Here is a 25,054-nt window from a genome sequence, read left to right on the forward strand (position 1 = left end):
TCACTAGCAGCTGAAAAAAGCTCTAGTAAATAAACCACCATTACTCTGCAAGCCACCAGACCCTACCGCAAGGAGTCACTTAAAGGCAGGTTTTTGGCTTCTACCTAGTTCATTTTATTATTTACACCTGAGCTTTTCCAACAGTGACATGTCAAAATGTGTCCCATGAAATAGACCTCAGTGCCTTGATGTAAAACTTTACCCTTTAGAATCCTTGCCTATGCACAGTGTGCACTGATCTTAGAAATGCAAATTTCTCTGGTCGTCTTACGGTTCTGGTTGTTTATGACAACTGAAGCCTGTGCGTGTTTCCACACTTGTATGTGTGTCAGCATTGCCTCTGGTGACCTATCTCAACACTAGAATTAAAGGATATTAAGGGGATCTCTACAAACGCCACCCTCCTCATCATGAAGCTCCTTTGTGTGAGGGCTCTGAAGTGCACAAAATTGCTTTTTATTTATTGCTGTTTGTATGACTCAGGAACTGCATTTCTTTTTGCTCTGTGGGGAATGTTAACAAAGTCTCTACCTTCTGCTATCATCATTTATTGGCTCTCTTTTTACTTGAAGCCACAATCATTGCTCTGTGTGAATCATCTGCTGTATGTGTTCGTGTGTGGCGGTTCACTGCGGTTACATAATTCAGTAACCTGGAAGGGTTGCTCATAAGGAGTGCAGACACAGTTGTACATATAAACAAGGGACAACATCTGAATTTATCTCAGCACAATCTCTTATGCCATCGTTGGTATCAATAGATCACATAAACTGGAGAAACAATTATTAACAGCAAGCCATCCTTTGGTCCCCTGAAATCACTGTATGAAACAGGTGGCTAATATTTCCCTCATGCTGCATCCCACACACAGGTGGTCAGGGATTCACAATGACTCACACAAGACGAAAATAAAAGCAAATCAAACCAGTGTTATAATGGCCTTATCTTCTGGAAAAACATCATGTTACTAACATGATTAAAGGCAAATGTCTGGTATTTTTTAAGACTGTATTTCAGACTTTTCAACCATTGTTACATCTTTGCTGATTCTAATAAAGTGCAGTCTATTGCAGTTCCAAATCGCTGCTGTGGTTAATGTAACCTAAATAAACAAGGTTGGCCAACAAACCTGTCCTCATATTTCAAAATCATGAAAGTGGGTGGCAATTGTCAGTCTTTGGTTATATGACTGACAATGGCTACCTGCATTCAATCATTTTGAAATGTATGAGGCTTTTTTTGATTTTGTTGTCATGAACTGGAGTATTTGAACGTTCAGCAGATGGAGGCAGCCAGAGAAAGTAGAGAAGACAACCTGTGGCAGATAAAGGGGTGTATGCTATAGCCAACGTTATTTATGCAACCAAACACACTTGCATCATGCATCACACATGCTTGGGGCATGCAGTTAAGCAGTGGTAACGTAATATTAGGCAGTAATTTTGACTCTGCGGTCGGTCTCATGACAAACTGCAATGAGCAAGCTTGGCACAAAGCAGAATCCAATCCATCTTAACAAACTGTTGAACAAAGATCTCAATCTGGAGTATGAAGAGGATGTAAACTCTCATCCTGATAACAGAACAAGTGAAGACAAGTACAGGGGCTCATACTCATCCTCCTCAAGAACCATAGGCTACCTGATGATGGAAGCAAGAGAGAGGGATATATTAGACTCTTGCTTGTAGTTTTTAAAGGCCAATGTCAGGTCATTTCAGGGGAAAAAACTGTCAATGTAATTTCAACACCAAATGACATAACAGGGTAACGCTGGCTTTGATAAGATCACAACTGCCTTGTTAAGTAACCCACAGGAGCAGGATGGATTACAGGAGGAAAGCAGCACGTGGTAGTATAGTACTCTGTCCACTTCAGTGCTGGCAGGGTCAGAGTCTGGGTGAAAACAGTCTTCTTAAGTTCTTCCTCTTCCTATTATTCTTTCCTCTCTTAAAAATAAAATCCCAGCTATAATCATTTTAATATTTAAATTTTCTTTGTTTACTATGTGCTAAATCAGTTGGTGGGACTGGATGCAACATGATTTTGCTCAGATGAACTATGGATGGGCTCAAGCAAAACAGTCAGACCCAAGTCTGACTTAAAGAAAACATACTGTATGATACCATAAGATTGTACAGTAGCATTGAACTGTATTACGAAGGATTGCAGTTCAATATAGTGAACTGTATTATGTTCAATTACAGTGTGATAATTTCCTTCCCTGATGCTCCATCCACAATCCTTTTGTCCCCTGACATCACTGTGTGAGATACTGTAGGTGGCTGATGTTTTCCTCACTTTCTCAGTCATGAATACAAATGATGGCTGCATCCCACACACACACACACACATATACAGGTCAAGCACTAAGCAGTTAACTACAGTCATATGCAAATGTTTAGGCACCCTGACAATTTTGAGCCATCAAATAACTGAAAGACACAAATATTTCAGTAGTGAAATGAGCTTTATTGGATAAACAGAAAATGTGCAATATGCAACAAAACAAAAGTAGACAGATGCATAAATTTGGGCCCCCCCAACAGAAATATCACATCAATATTTAGTTTAGCCTCCTTTAGTAGAAATAACGGCCTCTAGACGCTTCCTATAGCCTGTAATGAGTGTCAGGATTCTGGATGAAGGTATTTTGGACCATTCCTCCTTGCTAAACATCTCCAGTTCAGTTAGGTTTGATGGTTGCCGAGCATGGACAGCCCGCTTCAAATCACCCCACAGATTTTCAATGACATTCAGGTCTGGGGACTGGGTTGGCCATTCTACAACATTGTACTTGTTCCTCTGCTTAAACGCCAGAGTAGATTATGAGTAGTGTTTTGGGTCGTTGTCTTGTAGAAATATCCAGCCCCGGCGTAATTTCAACTTTGTGACTGATTCCTCTACATTATTCTCAAGTATCTGCTGATATTGAGTGGAAGCCATGCGACCCTCAACTTTTGCAAGACTCCCAGTACCGGCACTGGCCACACAGCATGATTGAACCTCCACCAAATTTTACTGTGGGTAGCAAGTGTTTGTCTTTGAACGCGGTCTTCTTTTCATCAGTCTACAGGATCTTCTTCCAAAATGAAGCTGGCTTGTCCAAATGTGCGTTTGCATACCTCAAGCGACTTTGTGTGTGGCGTGTGTGCAGAAAAGGCTTCTTCCGCATCACCCTCCCGTACAGCTTCTCATTGTGCAACGTGCTGAATGTTGAACGATGCACAGTGACACCATCTGCAGCAAGATGATGTTGTAGGTCTTTGGAGGTGGTTTGTGGGCTGTTTGACCGTTCTCACCATCCTTTGCCTTTGCCTCTCCAAAATGTTACTTGGCCTGCCACTTTTGGCCTTAACAAGAACTGTGCCTGTGGTCTTCTATTTCCTCACTATGTTCCTCACAGTGGACACTGACGGCTTAAATCTCTGCGATAGCTTTTTGTAGCCTTCCCCTAAACCATAATGTTGAACAATCTTTGTTTTCAGGTTATTTGAGAGTTGTTTAGAGGCCCCCATGTTGCCACTCTTCAGAGGAGAGTCAAAGAGAACAACAACTTGCAATTGGCCACCTTAAATAACTTTTCTCATGATTGGATGCACCTGTCTATGAAGTTCAAGGCTTAATGAGCTCACCAAACCAATTGTGTGTTTCAACTAATCAGTGCTAGGTAGTTACAGGTATTCAAATCAACAAAATGACAAGGGTGCCCAAATGTATGCACCGGTCTAATTTCATTTTGATGCATATTGCACATTTTCTGTTCATCTAATGAATCTTTCAGTTAATTGATAGCTCAAAATTAAATTATTTATAAATGAAAATCCTGGAAATATTCAGGGGTGCCTAAACTTTTGCATACGACTGTAGCTGTGCACTGTGTCAGTCTTCCACCCCCCTTCACCGTTGACACTGAGCATCATGAAGCAGACTGCAGGGTGTGTTGTTGACTAGAGTGCCACCTCAGCAGTGGGGGTTGCCGCGTAAAACTGTCACATATGGTACTCAGAGAGCCTGAGACCAGATTTCTGCACTGAGCTGCTATAGAGGCTCTTGGCTTGAAAAGAGAAAATATGGTGTTGTGGCTACCATGCCAGTATGTGAAAATAATGTGTGCTCTCCAGTCTCAGCCATTCATGACAAACTGCAATGAGCAAGCTTGGCACAAAGCAGAGTCCATCCATCAGCAGGCTGTTGAACACAGAGCTGATGGTGCAAGCCAAAAAGGGAGGGAGATTAGACCCTTGCATTTCGTTTTTTTCAAGTAATTGCTTAAGCTATATATCAGATGCTATAGCCTTTTAACTTTATAGCAGCAGTGTGTTCAATTACTTGGCTACATTTATGAAAAAATCTCTCTAAAATAACGAATAACTCTCTATAATTTTGGCAGAAATAGGGCTTTCTTGACGTAAGGCAGCCCCACTGCAGTGCAATAACAGACGTGACGCAGAGAAATATGGAAAACCTTTTTATATCGGCTACAGTCTCTGGTCTATACCAAAGACTTCGTACTTTCGGCTCCACGAACTCCCCACTGTTCTCCTCAACATACATATTTAAAAGTTAAATCGGCGTGTTTTTAAGGTTGCTAAGTGTAGCTTTGCTGCTACAAGCGCAATAACTTGCGTTATGAAACACCTCGCCTAACTCACAGCAATTACGACATTTTATTTTCAATAGGCTATCCTTCAAGCAATTTCGTGCTACTTAAAGCAGAAGCAAATTCAAGTATTCGTGTGTGATAATTGGTGTAGGTTAACCGTTTACTGGTTGTTTTGGCGACGGAATTTTGCATTTATGTAATTTCAACACCCGACGTTACGCTGTTTTGGCCCCGGCGTAGTCGTAACCAGTCCATTCACCGCCCCAGACTCATGCTGCACGAAACACACAACATGGGATTCCACGTGCAGGGGTTGACTTGTTTATATAAAACGACGGACAGCGCTCTACACCAATGACCACCCGCCATTCCATCTCCGTCACGTTCTCCATGGAAACCCGTAGCTTCCAGCCAATTGTGAAAACTAAGGGCGGAGTCTGAATTGAGGTCGCGAGCCGAGCTCGCTGATTCGCTGGTGGGCCAGAGCCGGAGAGGAACTGCTGGCTACTGTGTCAACCTGTCTAAGTCCCGTCTCCCATTGAGGAACACTGGATGTTTTAACTGAATGTTTTATTCACTGGTCGGTACTGCTTTTACTTCACACTAAGGACGTCCGGAGAAGCGATTTTTATTACGGCAGCACAGGTTAGTTTCCTTAATTTTCACCTTTTAGTTGTAAGAAAGAATAACTAGCACAAAAAATAAGTTGCATAACAAATCCGATGTGCGCATGCGCAACAATTCAGATTGCTCTACTTATTCTAATTTAATATCCTAAAAAAGCCGGTCCGATGTCTTCTGTTTCTTCGTAAAGAAGGGGGAAAGTCTGGTTTTATGAAATAGTCCATCCGCTGCTACGCGGCTGCTGTTTTGATTTGGGGTTTCAACGATATTGTTACTTTTACATAACTGTGTCAGTGTACCGTGCAGTGGATTGCAGGTCAACGTGTGTGTGGATTTTGAATAGCAGGTCAATGGGAGTTAGATGGGGTGAGGGATGTTTGTTAACCTTTACAAACACGTTTAAATCGTATTTTCTTTAATTTAGCCTTTGTTTTGTGTAAGCTTGTCTATGTATAAACATAATAATAACAAAATAAACCTTTAAAATGAGTTGTCAGCCAGTTTTCAGTGTCAGTTGGTAGGACTCAGAAAGCATTGGCAAAATTGAATTGCCTTATTTTCACATAAATTACCTGAGAAAACGGGTCTCTTTCAATATATTGGGTAGATTCATGTCAAATGTAAATGGGCAGACGTTGTTTAAAAATAAATAGATTAGAATTCTAGTTTACTGTACTATTCAAGGCCCTCATAAAAGGTCTACTGTCTATACACCACTTTGTCTCTGCCACACTATGAATATTAGGTCAACATGATAATCATATTCAATATGGTCAGCTTATTGATGTTAGACCTTTATTAGATAACCACAGGTAGAGTAGGTCTTCACATACTACAAAACTAATTATTCATTAACTAAACCAGAACTTGTACAGTACCTTTGCAGAGACCCCATCCTTTTCAAACAACACTGACCTGTTTTGCCCTGTGGTCAAGTAGATTGTGTAAATGACTAGCAAGAGTTTGTGTCCCATGTTCAGCCCTTTAAATTCTGTCTTTAACTACGCTCACGTCTTCTCTGCCTCACATTTCATTAAAGAATGCACTTCAAAAATAGCGCGGTTGGATAGAAGTGAAAGCATGTGGTTTTATGAAACAAGGCTTCCACTGATTTGTGCTGCACTATCCACATCCATGTGACTGGAGCAGCGTTGTATAATGCCTGAGATCTGTGCTAGTGTGTTGGGTCTATTAATTCTCTGGCTGAAACAGGCTGAACTGGAAGCGGAGGGAGTTCTGTTTCATGATGTCGCGCTTCTCTGCTATGTTATGAGAGCTACATGCATGTGTGCGTGCATCTCAAGTGTTTCCAACATTCGGGGAGGAAGTTGTAATTCAGAAATTGTTCAGATTTGCTTAAGGTGATTGGGATTTTGATTGATAACTGTCACAGGCAAAACCAATGTCATGGCAGTTGTGTAGTACAGAGTGTTACAGAGTATAGAGTGTTTAATATTTTCATTTGTTTTACAACTATGAGAGTGCTCTTTATACTACAAACCCTGGTATATTTTGTGTTTGGCAACCGTTACATAGTTTAACCTAGTTTTAAAATGTCTTGTAGCATTTATTGTAGGCTGTTTAAGCTCTTAATACCCGCTGCATACTGTTTCCAGCAAACTGACTGTGTAGTAATAAATAACTTGCTGGCTTATACATTATTAACAGTCTAATTTTATGATTTTGTGTCATGAGCTTTAACATGCTACTCTTGTAGTTTTGATCTTTTTCCCCCCTCAGCAAAATGAAACAATTCACCTGTGTTTCTGTATCCCAACCTGAGATCAACCCTAACTTCCCCATGATTGGCTGACATCATTCTAACTTGCTGTCACTCCTTTCTCTCTCCTGATTGGTCATTTGCAGCAGCCAATTAAAAATCCCCTCTGCGGCTTGGCTACTGCCTCATTCTAACTGGGAGTGGGTCATTTCCTAAGTTGGCAGTGGATGTGTGGGTGGATGGAAAGTCTGCTAGATTTTTGTAGACCTTTAAAACATGAAAAATCTTCTCTCTGAAACTTTGAGGAGTTATGTAAAACTGCTTATATAAAGAGTGAAGAATAGACAAGCTGTTGAATTTGTTCGCTTACATAAATGGCAGCAACCTGATCTTGGATAGCAGGAAAACGGTGAAATATTTAGTTTTAGTACCTGTTGCCAGTATTTCCTATTATGGCTTTAGCAGACATAAATAACTCCAACTACTGCTGTTCTCCTGTTGGGTGTGGGAGGAGGAGGAGGCGGCGGCTGCAGAGCTGATGAAAGCTGTTGCTCTTGTAGTTTTTATCTTGTGTTTTTTTGAGAACAAAAATGATTTTTACACCCCCGATTGTTTCAAGTGAAGCAAATGAAATTCAGCCTGTTTTCACAATGTGGCTGCTTGAATTAACTTGTGCTATTACTGAAATGATGATACGATACCAGGTAAATGTTGTCTGGGACTGTGGTCTTTTTTATATTTTTAGTCAATTCAGGGACACAGTACTATGTTACATAATGCTACATTCATTTGATTTGGGCTTAAGTGAACATGGACGATGCATCAACACAAATGTTTGTCACTTGTTTTTTGTAGGATCCGTATCTTTGGCATTAATGATAATTCTGTTATTTGTGATGGAGACTAGTTGTCAGCTTTTTCTCCTACTTGTTTATTAGTTACTTTATGAAGGGTCATGCCATTGGGAGGAGAGGAGACATCGTGAATATTAGAAATTATTTCAAAGCATTTTGTCTGTCTAACATCTGAATCCGTACTGACGGTTCATGCAAGGTGAAGGGTTTTGTTTGTGATGTGTTTTCATCTTGGAGGACTCACCTTTCATGTGAAAAAGCTCTTTTGAAAAATTGAACTAGATCACACTGGTCTGGGGTTTAAGTCCACCCGTAAAGGGCAAACAACGGCCTATTTACTGTGCAGACCTTTTGAAGGATGGATGGCTGCAGCCTTATTGTGTGTTTGTGTGTGTGTGTGTGTACGCAATACAATCACTTTATCTGTGCTGCTCTGCCCTTTTCTTTATCATTGACTTTTAAAAAACACTGGCTGATCAGATCAAAAGGGCCGCCGTGGCGGTTTCAGGAGGTTGAGTGGGTCGTCCTTTAATTCCAGGGTTGGTGGTTGTGGGGGGTGTGTGTGTGTGTGTGTGTGTACGCTTTTTCCTTTTAAGGTAGAAATGCACTAAATGCAGTCCATTTACCAAAGTACTGTACTGCGGTATTTTTGATGAATGCCTTCTTCTAATCCTCATTGATTGCTTCTTATTTTAGGACTGTTTTTTAACTATTGATCTAATATCTATAAAAGTGCGCTGTGCTGTAAAAGGTTAATTTGAGTGATTTCACCTGTGTTTTATTTTCCTCTAGTCTGCATCCCCACTGCTGAGGCATCAACTCCATTTACATCCCAGTGCCATGCACTTAATGGCATTACCTTATGGAAGGTAACTTAATCGCCCATCTTTCGCCCTTTGGCCCGTCCCATGTCTGAGAACAGTGATCCAAAGCACTACCTGTACTCAGCCCTGGACGGGCGTGAACGGAACCGTGAAAGGGTCGGTTTTCAGGTGGAAGAAGAGGAGCGCTCTCACTGCAGCTCCATTAGCCAACTTCTCGGCATGGCCACTTACAACAAGGGTTGTGACGCGCGGGATGGGGTCGAACTGGAAGGAGAGTTAGGATTGGCCTCCGAGGGGAGCGACAGCGGCCACGAGCACCCGGCCTCGCCGCGGTCCCCGCACGACGACAGGAAGCGGCCGCGCCAACCCTTACACGAGGATGTTGAGATGGGTGGCAGCGGCTCGAGTGGGAGCGGGACAGAATCCCACGGTAACGAGTCGCACGGCAATGAGTCCCATGGCAATGAATCTGTGGGCAGCTCAAATGGCAATGGCAAGGACTCCGCTCTCATGGAGTCTTCAGGGAGCAACAAGAGGTGAGGGCTTTTGTATAGGATTGCATTAGATTGTAGGTATACTTCCATATTTATTTGTACTTTATGCTGCATAAACATTGCCAGAGTTGACCTGTGCAAACCCTGCTGTACAATGCTTAGTTATTGAGAAATTCTTTCTTTCTTGATGACTAATCAGTTCAGGACTTAAACACATAATTGAGGAACTTCAAACACAATGGCACATATTTTGAATTTCAAAAGGAAGACATGGGCCACCATTCAGTTTGAAGGCTTCAAACTCTTTGTGCTGCTTGATTAAAATGGAGTGACCGAATGCTTTTATAAAATGTTTGGCTTATACTACTAAGCCCTTTTCCTCCTTAGCTCTCAGATGTGTCTGACACACACATGACGGGCTTGTCTGCTGCTCAGTGGATATTTTCAGATTTTTGAACTTGTGAGTTATTGTCTGGCTTTGTATTCTCCTGTTGCCTTTAGCTATTGTGATCAGTGGAGTAATTTTTAGATATGTTCTGACTCAATGAACTCACTGGGCATGACCCCCTGTGATAAGCCCTCCATTAGCTGACAACTGTATTCTGCTTCCCTTCACTCTGTCCTCTGGTCTCCTTTTACAGAGGCTGATTTTGATTGGATGTTGTATAGTATCCTCCTTCGCTGCCTCAGTGGAACATCCACTTTGTCCGATTTGTTTGTGATTTATTGCTCCCATTAGACCTACAGTTCAAATGTATGCTATGTTAACCTTTAAATGAGAGGCTTCAAACGATTTACAAGCAGGATTTCATTAGGTACTTGTGTGTGACATTCTGAGTACATATGAGACATAACATATGAAACAATACAAGAAACATAGCAAAACACACATCACAATGGGAAGCAGGGCAGCAAATGGGGTTCCGTGGTCTGATTTGTGTCTGTTTAGGGGTTCTTTATGTGAAAAGGGTTGAGAACCACTGCTATCTAACACCAAGTCCTTGACTTACTTAAGATGTTTAGTCTTAGCTTTTGTTTTGGCGCTCCAACAAAGCTCTGTTTTGTCGTCTTTCTGTGCATCTTCAAAAACAAGGGTTGTTGTTGTGGTTACAGCTCAAACTCTCACAGCCCGTCGCCGCCAAGCAGCTCCAACGCCTTCAGTCTGGTGAGCTCTGAGCAGGACAACCCTTCAACCAGCGGCTGCAGGTATACATCTTCCCTCTTACCTTTCATAATTTGGTTTAAATGAAGATGTATAGCTTACAATTTGTGACACTTGAAAATTTGACAGAAAAAACTGAGACAGTACAAGATTATATATTTATTACACCTATCTATAAAATGTGTTGGCAGTGGGAGTTCTTACTTGCATGCAACAGTAGAAAGTTCTCAAAGTCAGACCCACAGAAAATCAATGCCCTCATGCCCCTTTATATACTAGTAGCTACTTCCGTCTGTTCTGCTCTTTATGCTGGAAAGCTGTGCTTCTCAGAGTGTGACAGCACTGGTGAGACCTCGTCATTTTGACACACGTGTATTTGTCTCATGTTCTCCCTGCAGCAGTGAACAGTCAGCCAAAGCTAAGACACAGAAGGAGCTCTTCAAGACCCTTAAGGAGCTGAAAATGCACTTGCCGTCGGAAAAGAGGAGCAAGGGCAAGTCCAGCACGGTCAACACGCTTAAATATGCACTGCGGTGTGTCAAACAAGTGAAAGGTGGGACCTGCTTCTTTTATTCACATCTTAGTTATTGTACATCAGCGATGTTGACGAATTTGGGCTAATCTGGGGCATAGATTCTGAATCGAATTCTCCAATTTGCTTAGAGAAGTGCCTCCTTCACTGACCTCATACTGTGTGTGAAATGATGTGCGCATTGACCCATATTCTCTTTGTTTTGCAGCCAATGAGGAATACTACCAGATGCTGATGGTTAATGACAGTCAGCCACCAGGGTTTGATGTGTCCTCCTACACCATTGAGGAAATCAACAGCATCACCTCTGAATACACCCTCAAAAACACTGTAAGTACCTCTGATCGTCACCTCGCAATGACAAACGAACATCCTGAAAGTCTATGACCGTATACGCATATACATGACAACATATATTTGTTTCTAGATAAAATATGGGAATGGTGGGAGTTATCTGAAATAAAATAAATAAATATTGTTTATTCATAAGTGAAAATTTTAAGAAGTCACATCTCAAATCCTGATATCAGCAGATGATGAGAGAAGGAGCAAAGTGTTCAATCTCTGACTATCTTATCTAATCTAATCTCTTGTTTTATTAGAATACTCAACAGCAGTTCCATAAAAACATCTTGAAAAGACGCCGAAATAACTGATTTGTCAACATTTTTTCAAACCTCTTTTACCGGCAGGATATATTTGCTGTAGCTGTCTCGCTCATCACGGGGAAGATTGTTTATATCTCAGACCAGGCGGCGTCCATCTTGAACTGCAAGCGGGAGGTGTTTAACAATGCCAAGTTTGTGGAGTTCCTGACGCCTCAGGATGTTAGCGTGTTCTACAGCTTTACCACGCCCTATCGCCTGCCCTCATGGAGCATGTGCACCGGAGCAGGTACCAGCTGTCTCTGAACTGACATCTTAATGTGAAAATGTTTCTTAAATTCAGCCGTTTTTATGTAACTTCAAAAAATCGGAAATCGTCATTACCAGATTTTCAAATTGTGTCCCGCTGAAATAAAGAAATATTTATTTTAACTGGGCCAACATGGGACTGGACGTGGACAGTAGATGTAAATCACCCACAAAGGGCACGTGGAAAACCCACATGAAGCACGACACACACCACCTATTTCTTTCACATGACCCACCCCCACACACACATGCTCGTACACACAACACATATTTCATTAACATGCCTAATCACACATTAACGAATACGCGCTTACTCACGCACACCTGCCACATACTTGTATGTTAGTGCACTCAGTGGCTCTGAGTTACAGGTTTATTAGGTACACCTGCATACATCTAAAGCAAAGCTGCAAAGGTTCTGCAGTTAATCCGACTTGTTTGAGGCTTAAAATCGTCAATTATTGTTGACACTGTGTCTTAGAGGTGTTGACTCATATCGATGGTAAATTTGTTACTGTATTTTCACATAACTGTCAACAGTGGGTTGGAATATAAATGACGAACAGATGGGTTGTTTGGAAGTAGTCAACCTGATGCATTTGGTGATGTATTCATCCCACCTTCTCCTTGTGTTATTCAGAGTCGTCTCCCACGGAGTGCATGCAGGAGAAATCCTTCTTTTGCCGCATCAGGTGAGTGACAGTGGCCGGCATCTTCTCTAATCCATAGTTTCCTGTTCAAAACAGGCTCTGAGTCAGCACAGGGCTGGTGAGCATGAGAGAGGAGGACTAAGAGGAGGGAGGAAGTCAGCAGCTGTGAGCTTTTGGAACTCTACCTAGGCTAATTAACTCTTCATAAAAAAAACAAATACATTTACAGTTTACCCTAAGTGCAGCGTCTGTGTGCGAGATCCATTACTGATTATTTACTTGGACTACCTCAAAATGTATGGTTACAGCTATAAAGGAGATCATCATACCTATAAAAGTCCATACTTACTAACCTGCTACTTCACCCCAATTCACTGTTACATGTTAAATATTAGGCATAATTATGTAATGAATCATCATTCTTTTAAACAATGGTACAAAATCAGGCAAATTGAAATGTATTTTGAAGGCCTTTTTAGTTTCTACTCCAATACTATAAAACTGTATTATAATGGTGTGTGTTTGTTTGTATTGCAGTGGTGGTAAGGAACGTGAAGGGGATCTCCAGTACTATCCTTTCCGTATGACTCCTTACCTGATGAAAGTCCAGGATGCTGAGCTGGGTGAGGACCAGTTCTGCTGCCTCCTGCTGGCTGAGAGGGTGCACTCTGGGTACGAAGGTAAGGCCTGTGCCCACATTCACTCGCTTTCAAGTGCGTTTTTAGTGTTCATTTTACTACATTTCCTCCTTGAATCATGTAACACACATTCCATAATATGAAAAGCTTTCATAGTTCCTGCTCCTTAACATTTGGGCTGTCCATAGACAACGGTAATAATAATGAATAATAAACGGTTTATTTTCCCCCTATCTGGGTGTATATGGATAGTACCAACATAAAATAAAGCAATTGGCAAAAAGTGTGTCACCGTACATTTTAGTGACCACCATTTGCTCATTTTTCTTATTGAGCAATTCATTTGTACATTCTTGTCTCTCCACAGCACCCAGAATTCCTCCTGACAAACGTATCTTCACCACCACGCACACACCCAACTGTGTGTTTCAGGATGTGGATGAGAGGTGAGTTTATTTTCGTGGCAGAAAGTGGAGGATCTGAGGTTCCGGAGATGTTGTAGAACCACGGCAGGACTTTTGAGTAGATGTGTTTTTTTTTTTAACTGTCTTTAACACATTGTTGTTGTTTCTACATCAGGGCTGTTCCCCTCTTGGGTTACCTCCCTCAGGACCTGATCGGGACCCCCGTGCTACTCAATCTGCACCCAAGTGACCGACCCCTACTGCTTGGTGTGCATCGCAAAAGTAAGAACCGCTTTAAAACACTTGATTTAATTACCCAATCGACACAGTATAAGTGCTGAAACTTTATTTTTGCATCCCCAGTTTATACTTGAGTCCAGATTTTAGTAGCCACACCCATTATTTACCAGTTAAAAGATGCTTTGACAAAAGTTCTGTGACTACATCAGGTTTTAATAAATGTCCACCAGCTAAGAAGAAATGGAATAATTTGACGGGTGCATTAAAACCCTTCATGTTGCTCAGTTTTCTGTCTCTCACACACACTCCACGTTCTGTTGCCAACAGTTCTGCAATATGCTGGTCAGCCGTTCGATCACTCCTCGACCCGTTTCTGTACAAGAAACGGCGAGTACATCACCATCGACACCAGCTGGTCCAGCTTTGTCAACCCGTGGAGCCGCAAGGTCTCCTTTGTCATTGGCAGGCATAAAGTCCGCATGTGAGTATACCCAATGTGTTGTTTTAGTTAAAGGTACTATGTGAAACAGTTTACTATATTAAACACTTTGAATTGCCAATGTGTGAATAGAATGTAGCGTAATGAAAAATTAGACCTTCCCGGACCATCTCGTTTGCCCGTAACAGCCTGTGGACTGACTTCTATGCAAAGGACAATCCAAATGATGTGGTGTTAGTGCGCTCTCCCAAGTGCCTTGCCTCTCTTCAGCTCCCCTACAGTGCAAAACTAGAAAACGTTAGCTTAGATATGGAGTACACTTATGTCAACAAATGGCCGGCATCCACCAATGACAGCGGGGTACGAGCGCGAGCAACACGAAGCTGTCTGCAGTTCACTTAACAGCAACCGGTGTCATAAAGAAGTAGGACTTTTTAGTCCTTTTAACTTTTTAAGGTTTTTGTATCATCAGTAGTGGTATGTTATATTTAACACGGAGCCTGCTAGATGACAGTGGTGCGTGTGTGTGTGTTTTTCAGGGGTCCTGTGAATGAAGATGTTTTTGCAGCACCTGCTTTCCATGGAGGGAAGATCATGGACTCGGACATACAAGAAATTAGTGAACAGATCCATAGGCTGCTACTCCAAGTACGTACACACGCACACACTAGACCCCTGCTTAAATACACACGTTCATACATGCATTTGTCAGTTTCTGTAACAACCTTTTCTCTCTTCAGCCGATCCACAACATGGGCTCCAGCGGTTATGGTAGCCATGGCAGCAATGGTTCCCACGAGCAGCAAGTGAGCATCTGCTCGTCCAGTGAGAGCAATGGGAACGCCACGACGGGGAAGACGGTGGAGGAGACAGGCAAGGCCAAGCCTCCCAGGACGTTCCAGGAGATTTGTAAAGGGGTCCACATGCTGAAGAACCAGGACTCCCAGGTCTGCCTGCGCTCCCCTCCCCCATCACCATTGCCATCCAAGTCTGAGCAGAAGAAGCCCACTGACAGTGAGTTCAGTTTAATATTTCCAAACAGGCTTCCATTCTGTTGTTGCTTTGGCTCAAAGTTAATTACAGGGAGCACATTTAATCTACGCAAGGGGGCCTTTCAGGGATGCACCTCCTTAACGTTGAACTATTCATAAACACACAGATACACATGTGTAAATAAAATGTGAGCTACAACATTGGTAGAAAATCGTGTTTTTCATGCACAATTCCCTCAAGGACTATAACAAACTCTCTTAAAATTGTCACCTGACTTTAAGACAGCATCAGAAAGTCTAAAAACATGGACCCCAAAAACATTTCAAAGAAAGATAGATCTGTGTGCTGTCATTTCTTTCTTTAAAAATTAATTAATAATAAATTATTTTAAGTGTATCAGGTTCATAAAACAAAACACCAACAACAACAAAAACTGCTGTACATTATCACAAGAAACAGATTTAATTGATATGTGTTCAGCTCGATCTGCCTGCCTGTGTTCTGACATGTTCTCATCCCTTCCTCTTCAGCAGCAGCAGGTCAGAGGAGTCCTGCAGTGCGCCTGAAGGACTCTGTGCCCCCCCATCAGGTCAGAGACAGTACTGCAGCCAGCATTGAGGACTTTGCCTGCAAAAACCACACTGTCCACTCCTACCAGCAGATTAGCTGCCTTGACAGTGTCATCAGGTAAGGGTTGGTGTTTGTGTTCATGAACGATGTTGGCTAAAAGATCACATGTGTGAAGCGTGCACTGTCTGATTAAATCAATGTCTGTTTCTCAGGTACCTGGAGAGTTGTAACATACCCATCACAGTGAAGAGGAAGTACCAGTTCTCCTCCAACACCACCTCCTCCAACTCAGATGAGGACAAGAAGGGCTCAGAGGATGACATGCAAGTGCCTGAAGATACAAACCCAGGCATGTACACATCATGCATCTCTGCACATATACACACATGTGTCACACACCATCTGATATCAGATCCACTCTCTTGATACGGAGTCCAAATTCTGCCAAGAACCACTTAAACAACATGTGTTGCTCATTCGCATTGTTGCCTGCATTCACTTTGGTTCACCAGCTTTACTGATAGGAGCTAACAGAAGATTTCTCTCTCCCCATCCAGACTCTTTGATGCTAGATGCCCAACCAGGCCTGTCAAACATGAAAGCACCAAAGAAGCCTCCATCTGGGGCAGCTGCAGTGGTGGGAAGCCCCCTGGCACCCCTCACCCTGCCCAGCAAGGCTGAGAGTGTGGTATCCATCACCTCACAGTGCAGCTACAGTAGCACCATCGTCCACGTGGGAGACAAGAAGCCTCAGCCAGAGTCTGGTGAGTCTCTGTGTCCGTTCTTTCATAGAAGTGATGTTGAACATACCCGGAATAGCATATTATTGAGTGTATTCGTTCAGGTTGACTGACGCTTATGGCACCGATTCATTGTACAGAGATTATCGAGGACGTGGCAGAGAGCCCTGCACCCCCAGCTCTGCCTGTCAGCGTGGTGTCTCCGCCCAGCCAGGAGAAGGAAGCCTACAAGCGGTTGGGACTGACCAAACAGGTGCTGGCCGCACACACCCAGAAAGAAGAGCAGGCCTTCCTCACCCGCTGCCGAGAGCTCCGCAACGCCAGGACCTTCCAGAAGGACTATTCCACACATCTGCTCAAGCAGAGGGGTCCAGCCACCACTGAAGGTACATGGCGTTTAATAGTAACCACATGAGGCTTAAATGGTTATGTTTATTTTGATTTTGCTTTTATTTGACTATTATCTTTTAGAAAAAATCTTAGAACAAAGTAAGTCTTTTTGAGGTTGTTTTCACTGTGTATTCTCAAAGCTTGAATTACTAACAATATTAAAGGTGACCACATTATGCAGCGTAACTGTAATGATTGAAATGAAGTATAGAGAGCAGCTTCTCAGCTTTGTGGGAGGTAAAGTTGCTACATATTTAGTGATCATTTAAAACTGCCATATCTGAGAAACGGCCCTCTGACTTCTCCATGTATCATCTCAGGATCATCTAGACCACGAGGTGCAGCCAAACAGGGCACCACCAGGCCCGAAACTACTGCCAAGAAGGGCATCCGCAACCGGAAGTCCAAGAAACCACGGATGAAGCATCCTGATTCGTCAGATAGCGCTGTATCGAACCGCAAACCCCGGCCCCCTCTCCAGGGTCTCAACCAAACCTCATGGTCCCCTTCAGAAGCATCCCAGTCCGCTTTTAATGTCTCCTACCCAGCCATGGTGCCTGCCTACCCACTCTACCCCCCAGCACCTGCTGCCCCAGCTCAGGTCCCCCACACTGACCCATCCCTTTCTGCAGGCTTTGGAGAGGGGCAAAGCACCCAAGCCCCACCTACTGCCACTCCATTTCCTGCACCAATTGTTACACCTGTGGTGGCTCTGGTGCTACCCAATTATATCTTCCCCCAAATAGGACAGTTAGGACAGCTGGGGGCTGCTCCTAGACCAGCGTTTTTCCCTGAGCAGACCCAAACGCAGCCGACATACACTACTCAGCAGCCCTTTCAGCCCCCACAGCCGGCCTACAACATTCAAACGCAACCCCCCTACACCAGCCAACCGCCATTCCCGTTGCAGACTGCCTTTAACCCGCAGCAGCCGTTCCAAACAACTCACACCCCCTATGCTACCCAGCAACCTTTCCAGGCCCCCCAGACGGCATTTACCCCCCAGCAGCCATTTCAAACTGCTCAGACGCCCTTCGCCACCCAGCAACCTTTCACGACCCCGCAGACTGCCTACACTACCCAGCAGCCCTTCGCTGCCCAGCCTTCTTTCCCAGTGCAGACTCAATTTGTGGCTCAAGCTCCGTATTCAGCTCAGGCCTTCCCTTACAGTCTAGCCTCCGAGCCCTCTAAAGCCTTGGCTGTGGAGCCCCGAGAGGGGGCGGCATCGCGTTCCTCCACCCCAGCCTCTGGAGCGAGGGAGCCTGCCACGTCACCGCCGCTGTTTGAGTCGCGGTGCAGCTCCCCCCTGCAGCTCAATCTGCTGAGCATGGAGGATGGACAGCGCTCAGTGGAACGGCAGGACAGCACAGCACTCCCTGCTGGAGGCCAGGGCAACAGTACAGCCGGAGCAGCAGGGGAAAAGAACGGAGGCGCGGCCCAGTCTGAAAACCACCAGCAGGTGAGAAACCCAATGAGCCGATTGATAGACAGTATGACAGTAATTTTGATTCACCATCAGGCTTCAGTCACTCATTCCACTTCCACATAAAGCCTGTCACAGCACGCCACTGAAATTCGTGGGTTTATCTCTGATGGTTTGCTGCCTTGTGTTTCAGGTGGAGTCTCCAGTAGATGGGGCTCACAGCGATGGTAACTCCTCATCCTGCGACTTGCTGGACATCCTGCTGCAGGAGCAAGAGGACTCCCACTCTGGCACTGGATCAGCCACCTCTGGATCCATGGGCTCAGGATCGGGCTCTGGATTGGGCTCCGGATTGGGCTCAGGCTGTCGTACATCAGCTAGTGGAGCTTCTGGCAGCAGAACAGGTCAGTAGAGGAACACCCAGGCTTGATGAGCATATCTGGCCGCTGAGTAAACGCAACTTTTATTTATTTTACTTTGTCATATTACTAGTCTCTGATAGGTTGGTATAAATATTCAACATTTCCTAAAAAGTCATATGTTAATGTCTATTTTCCACTGCTTTCCTGTCTCTCTAAAATTGTGTATAGGGAGCAGCAACACCAGCAAATACTTTGGCAGCATTGACTCCCTGGAACACGACCCCAAAGCCAAAGCCAAGACAAGAGGCGAAGAAGGCTCTGAAGGCAGCCAGTCACAAACCAAGCTCTCAACCCAAGCAGATGGAGAGCATTTCAGCAAATACGTTCTCCAGGAGCCCATCTGGCTGCTGATGGCCAATGCTGACGACAAGGTCATGATGACCTATCAGATGCCTGCCAGGTAAGTCACTGACTGTGATTAGGTTTTAATTTAGATGGACTTTCAAACAAAGGCCAATTATGCAACAAAAGATTAAAAAAATGATGAACATCAATCAGTCAGTTAATTTTTCCATTAGAGGCCCTTCTGTAATATGTGTTTCCCGGCACCACAGGGACATTCAGAAGGTTCTGCGAGAAGACAAAGAGAGGCTGAGACAGATGCAGAAGAGCCAGCCTCACTTCTCCTCAGACCAGCGACGAGAGCTCGTGGAGGAATACCCCTGGATGAGGAGGGGAGGCCTACCTGCTGCGATCAATGTGAAGGTCAGGACCACACCCTTGTTGTTGTGTGCCTGAAAAATCTGTGCATGCATTCCACATTAACTCCATCACTGCTCCCACCTATTCTTACATTTTTCTTCTGCTTTGTTGAAATCCAGGATACATGTTTGTTGACATGAGTTTGAGTAGATCAATACCACTACCATACTACTTCGTTAGGCGGGCTGCTAGGTGGGAGAGCTAGTGTAGTTGTTTCTTAAGCTAAGCTAACCAGCTGCCAGCGGCAAGCTTCAGGGATTCTGTGTCCCATGATGTTTCTGAGAAGAACAGCTGAAACAGTATGAAAGTAGTCATATTTAAATATATTTAATATCTGCTTTGTGTACGTGTTTAGGAGTGTGTATACTGCGAGGATGCAGCAGCAGACCCCATCGAGGAGGACATGCCAGACATGGACATGGGCGAGCTGGGTGAAGAGTTAAGGCAAGAGAGCCAGAACGCTCCGACCCAATCAGAGGAACCTCAGTCTCAACCAGACGTTGGCTCCTGAACACCCACACTGCCAGCAGGGGGACACACTCGACCAGCCATGGACCCTCATGATGCGCACACACAGACACACACATACACAATGTGGATGTGAGACAAACACACACAACATGAACTCAAGCAGAACTCTGTGTTGCCATTGTGGTGAAATATGAGGATGTGCGTCCGTGTGTTGTGCAGAGGAAAACTGCTGAAGTGCAGTTCTTATTGTGCCCATACAGGGGGCAGTAACGCTCTGAGGGTCTTTGTATGCTTGACCCTCAGATAGTACTTTTGCCAGCTCACACACACTTTCTCTCTCTAAAATGACCTGGACCCTGCCTGTGTGGTTGGTAACCTTCAGACCCAGATTTTTTGTATTATATATATATATATATATATATATACTTTGACAAAAATAATTGTCATTCAACAGTTTTAAAATGTCATTAACAAAGAGCCCAGTATTGCTGTGTAAATACTCTGCTACCAGACATTATGTTTGTGTTGTCCTTGTTTTGCCACATGGTCCCATTGAAGCCACAGGATCCCCCTTGTTTTCCCACGAGGAACTATGTAGAATGGTTTTAGTCCTCAATGGATGATGTAGTCAGGGTCCAAGGGCAGGAACTCCCACTTTTGTATCATGGATGAGTTTTTACCCCACTACTTTTCTCGGACCTGAGAATTTGCAATATCCAGGCACAGCAGTGGTAGAACCTGACTCAACAGCCAACACAGTGACATCTAGGCTGAACTTTCCAGTGACAATCTGATACATAGTGCAAGCTGTCCATTTATCTAAGTATCTTATTTATTTTCTACCACATAATGTATCTAGAATAGCTTTTATTTTTTTTTTTAAAGCTAAAGCCAAATCCATTCAGCTTAAGGACAGTATTTATACAGTACAAATAACAGTTGACAGGTGTTGACAATTAACTCCACGGGATATTTAAAGCCACTTTACTCTTAAAACTAGAGCCTCGAAGTGCTGTATGCCTCTGCCGACCTTTAAACAGCACAGGTGCTATGAAGAAGTGGGCATCATCACAGATTAAGAAGCTGTTGAAATATTTTTTCTTATAGAAAAAAAAATCAACATCAGAACATTGATACATGAAAAGCAGAGGTAAAGAGGATGGTTGTTTTCTTTTTTAAGAGAATGATGTATCCGTGTACTGAAATTGTTGAGTAATTTTCTTTTTCTGTCAATATGGTGCAGTTCTTCTACAAAATGTAATTTTTAGATCAAAACAGTGCTATTTAGGAATTTTTACATTATGCAAAACGACATTGTCTCCTTTTTCAGAGACATTTATTTTCTCATTTTGTCACAGATTTTTCCGGCTTAAAAAATAGGAACACACACTTAATGAACTGCTTTACCACACCGAGGACCTTTTTTCTCTTTTTTTCCTCTGATTTTTCTTTTTTTATTCTTTTACAATACTGGCAAATTTTAAGCACCAGAGGGAACTAGGGAAGGACTCTAAACCCTAGGGCTTTGCAGATGTGTGTGCAGCAGTACAGATATTTTCAAATGGTAGCAGGATATCGTGCTTTCAACAGAAGTCAATACTGAGCACTTAAATATAGATTGTAGTTGGAAGACAGCATTACAATTGTAGCATATAAGGGGACCATGTTGCCTCAGTTATGTAGGAACCTGGGTTACGCAGGAAATGGTGCATACAATATATGCATGCATCAGCAACCGTGGAAGCCCCTTGTTATCTAACATGTAGTGTTGAGGAAACTGTGATCCACATTGGCCCCCTGTAGTCGAGGTAAACAGTACTACAGAGAAACTGTTGGGGCTTGTGAATGTAACAGACTGGACCAAGAGCATCTCAGTGGCTTAGTTTGTTTTCATGATTCTTTTTTTTTTTTTATTGTTACTGTTTTTTTCTTGTGTGTTTTGTAGTATTTGTTTGACGAATGTGGACACTTTTGAGTGTCATTGGGGATGGACCCTACCTCTAATAAATCCCAGGTCATGTTACTGTACACAGGACATTACATGTGTGTGCATGTGGGCAAAGCACAATGGACAGAGCGGTCAGATACTCGAGTGATTCCGGTGAGTGATGGGTTTGTACTGCGAGTCTCTGCCTTAGATTGGCATAGGGTTTGTTGACTCCTTCTGAATGCACAGAGAGGACAGGCACCTGTCACCACCTTTAGCAACCACAATCTATCTCTGTCTTTTGTCTCTTTTCTGTGCAAAATATCTCAAAGGGGGCCTCCAACGCCCACCTGTGTGTAAACCATTAAGAATGTGTGAATGGAAACTAAAATATGTGGAAATAAGCTGTTCTGGATGTTGAGAGTAAGAGTGATGCTGCCTTGCATACAGGGAATCCATTTTTAAATGAATTGCACACTGGTGGGTGGTCGGAAGCACCCTGATCTATAAATTCATACACACGGTACTGGCACATGATGCTATGTACAGTCATGTAAATGTGTTTAATTGCCATTGTATGAGTCTGTGGTATGCTAAACTAGCACAGTCCTGTGCATTTTTGTAGGTAAGATGTGTGTTGTTTGCAACATGGAGACAATGTTATAATAAAACTGCAGAAATATCACCTGTTTGATTCAGATTACTTATTTTCTGGCTCCTTAACATAACATATTATGGTCATACATTGTTGGCTTGAAGAAGAAAGACAAACGATAAACTTGAAAGTATAATATGGTCGCTGGTGCCTCTTGCACTTTTTATGCATTTTATGTATACAGTTTTGGGTTTCATACATGCTGGTTAGCCTAATCAATGTATCTCTGGAATGAGTCAACCAAATACTTATTTAGAGGGTGCCCATAATTTCAGAAATGAAATGAGACCATTCTTTTGTAAGATAGTTCAAGGGATGTAAATTGTGTGGGAAGGTTTCTGATACCAGACAGATTGCTAACGTGTGGCTATTTATAAGACTGATGGATAAATACAGTTATTAAGTATGAACACAAGTTGACGTCTTTTGTCCAATCAACAGTCCTAAACCCAAAGATATTTAATTTACTAACATGTAAGACCAAGAAAAACCGCATTTCATACATTTGAGAACCTGGAATCATCAAATCTTTCGCATTTGTGCTTGAAATATAAGAAACAATCACACAAAATAAAATTAAGATTATTATTTTTATCAGGATTTCACTAATACATTCATCATCACAGCTCAAGCAATGACAACACATCATTTAACATAATTACTAGGCTTCCATTGGAATGCTCACCCAACTTTTCCGCACATTTCTCCATGTGTATTGGGTAAATATGAGAGGGTTGGTAAAGGCAAATCAGCTTGTGATATACTTTATAATGCAGTGTAGTGATGGGAGGCCTCCAGTCCAGTAATTTATCAAAGGGTGCCAGAAAGCCATGAATCCATGGGAAGAGCTCTAAAACCTTTTTCTTGGATGCAATTAAAGCGGTTCTCCAGACTCGAGACAATAGACTTTTTTTTAATGAGTTATTTTCTCAAACTTGTCAAAGCTCCTCCAGAGTCACAAAAGATATGTTTTCACATGCCTGGTCGTAGGGTACGCACCAGTTGGTGGAGGTTCCCTTTAAATTATTTAACTGAATGAATATCACTCTAGACATGTCATTCCAAAGCTTGTTTTCGTGTGACAAGATAAGAAGTCAAATGAAACTGCTGCGTGTGCTCAAGTGCATTGCGTCCTGGATACAGCACGCATAAGCATGCTGCTCCTCCCCTATAGGAAGCAATTGTTCTCTCACAGTCAAAGACAGTTGAGAAGCGCCCAAGGATGGCAGGGTCCCCCCGGGGATCTGTTACAGCACCATATGCTCGCCTCCGCCGTTGAATTGCTCTCACGCCAACTGTTGCGCTGCACAGACCTTTAACCTCAGAATTCAGATGCATAGTCACAAACTCAGAGGTCAGATTTTTTTTTTGGGGGGTGTGATGGTAATTTAATTTGGCTGAGGGTCCTTAAAGTCAACATCCACACCCATTCACCCACCTGCTTCCTTTCATATACCCAAACATACACACCATGGGGTTTCAAATTACACAGCGGTCCAAAATTACAAGGACTGGTGTGTCTGAAGACTGAGCATTTGTTTATGGACATTGTATAGGCCTCCTGTAATTTAATTTACTCTGTATGAAACAGGGTTTGAGTGAAATCTACCAAACCAAAGTAACTGTTCCAGTAAAAGACAGCAGTCCCAGGGATGTTAAACTAGGAAATGCTGGTGATTTGGTGAGAGAAACACTGATGAGACCATATCATTTCAATCAGCGATGATCCAAGATCACTATATAAATGTGTATGTGTGCGTGTAATGTGTAGTGGTGGATCTGGGCCAGTTGAAATATTTATACATTTGGCCTAGGATTTAAAATTTTAACATTTAACACAGTTGTTGTTTGGTTGAGATAGTAACGTAGGACTTGTCACGCATAAAGTCATTTTTTTTTACATTTAGGTAGGCTACTATTTTAAGGTTTATGTTGCTTTATACTTTCACTGTTTATTATTTATTTTATTATTGTGTTATGGTATTTTTGTACAAGTAAGCACATCGTGAGCAATGTACAACCCTGAGTCGAATTCCTCATATATATACACGCATACCTGGCAATAAAGCGGATTCTGATTCTGATTCAGAAAGGAATGTGGCTCGTTACACTAATAGGCTGCATTTACTACAGATAGATAGGGTAGATAGAAAATAGGCTATAGGCTATATATAGCCTATATGGTCTGTAATATTTTGGGAAATAGGCCTAAAAGCTACAGCTTGCAGACGTTTAGTTTAGCAGAATGTCACATTATTAAGTAATAGTTGTGTTGGTATGTGGCTTTCATTACCATTGGACAGAGCCAGGCTAGCTGTTTCCCCGTTTCCAGGCTTTGTGCAAAGCTAAGCTAACCAGCTGTTGGCTATAGCCATTTCTGTAACAGATACAAGGGGGCATTTTGATCTTCTCATTTAACTCTCAACAAGATAGCGAATAAGATATTTTCCCAAAATGTCTAACTAGTACTTTCATATTTTATAAACAAACATTTGCTTAAAAATATAGGCTAGCATAGCCTATAATGTAGCTTAATTCATTTTGACCAACTGGGCTGCAACATTAAAATGCTATGTGCTAAATAATAAAGCAAACTTGAAGGGTTTATCGGTTTATTTATTAAATCGTTTATTAAGGCATTCATGATTAATCATGGGCCAAAA

General features: G+C 42.7%; 1 protein-coding gene across 2 annotated transcripts; it reads left to right on the plus strand.

The window, feature by feature from the left end:
* The first annotated feature begins 5,040 nt into the window (after positions 1-5,040).
* Positions 5,041-22,421, plus strand: LOC123985851 (period circadian protein homolog 2-like). Of its 2 annotated transcripts, none has more exons than XM_046073771.1 (22): positions 5,041-5,248; positions 8,594-9,161; positions 10,233-10,325; positions 10,680-10,834; positions 11,022-11,143; positions 11,506-11,707; positions 12,368-12,419; positions 12,915-13,057; positions 13,383-13,461; positions 13,595-13,701; positions 13,987-14,140; positions 14,638-14,746; positions 14,839-15,112; positions 15,622-15,778; positions 15,874-16,010; positions 16,219-16,425; positions 16,542-16,787; positions 17,112-18,250; positions 18,408-18,618; positions 18,805-19,036; positions 19,191-19,341; positions 19,694-22,421. In XM_046073771.1, exons 2-22 carry the CDS (start codon positions 8,710-8,712, stop codon positions 19,847-19,849), a joined length of 4,578 nt encoding a protein of 1,525 aa, XP_045929727.1. In that variant the 5' UTR covers positions 5,041-5,248; positions 8,594-8,709; the 3' UTR covers positions 19,850-22,421. The 2 variants fall into 2 exon arrangements, with proteins under 2 accessions (XP_045929727.1, XP_045929728.1); XM_046073772.1 differs by having other exon boundaries at positions 15,625-15,778.
* Positions 22,422-25,054: the final 2,633 nt, after the last annotated feature.

This window comes from Micropterus dolomieu, linkage group LG17 (assembly GCF_021292245.1).
Source record: "Micropterus dolomieu isolate WLL.071019.BEF.003 ecotype Adirondacks linkage group LG17, ASM2129224v1, whole genome shotgun sequence".
Taxonomy (NCBI): Eukaryota; Metazoa; Chordata; class Actinopteri; order Centrarchiformes; family Centrarchidae; genus Micropterus; species Micropterus dolomieu.

Excerpts from the sequence above, each read along its gene's own strand:
- LOC123985851 (XM_046073771.1), top strand. The coding sequence starts at position 8,710 with ATGTCTGAGAACAGTGATCCAAAGCACTACCTGTACTCAGCCCTGGAC. Across the intron at positions 13,462-13,594 it reads TTTCAGGATGTGGATGAGAG|GGCTGTTCCCCTCTTGGGTT; the intron begins GTGAGTTTATTT and ends TTTCTACATCAG. Across the intron at positions 13,702-13,986 it reads GCTTGGTGTGCATCGCAAAA|TTCTGCAATATGCTGGTCAG; the intron begins GTAAGAACCGCT and ends TGTTGCCAACAG.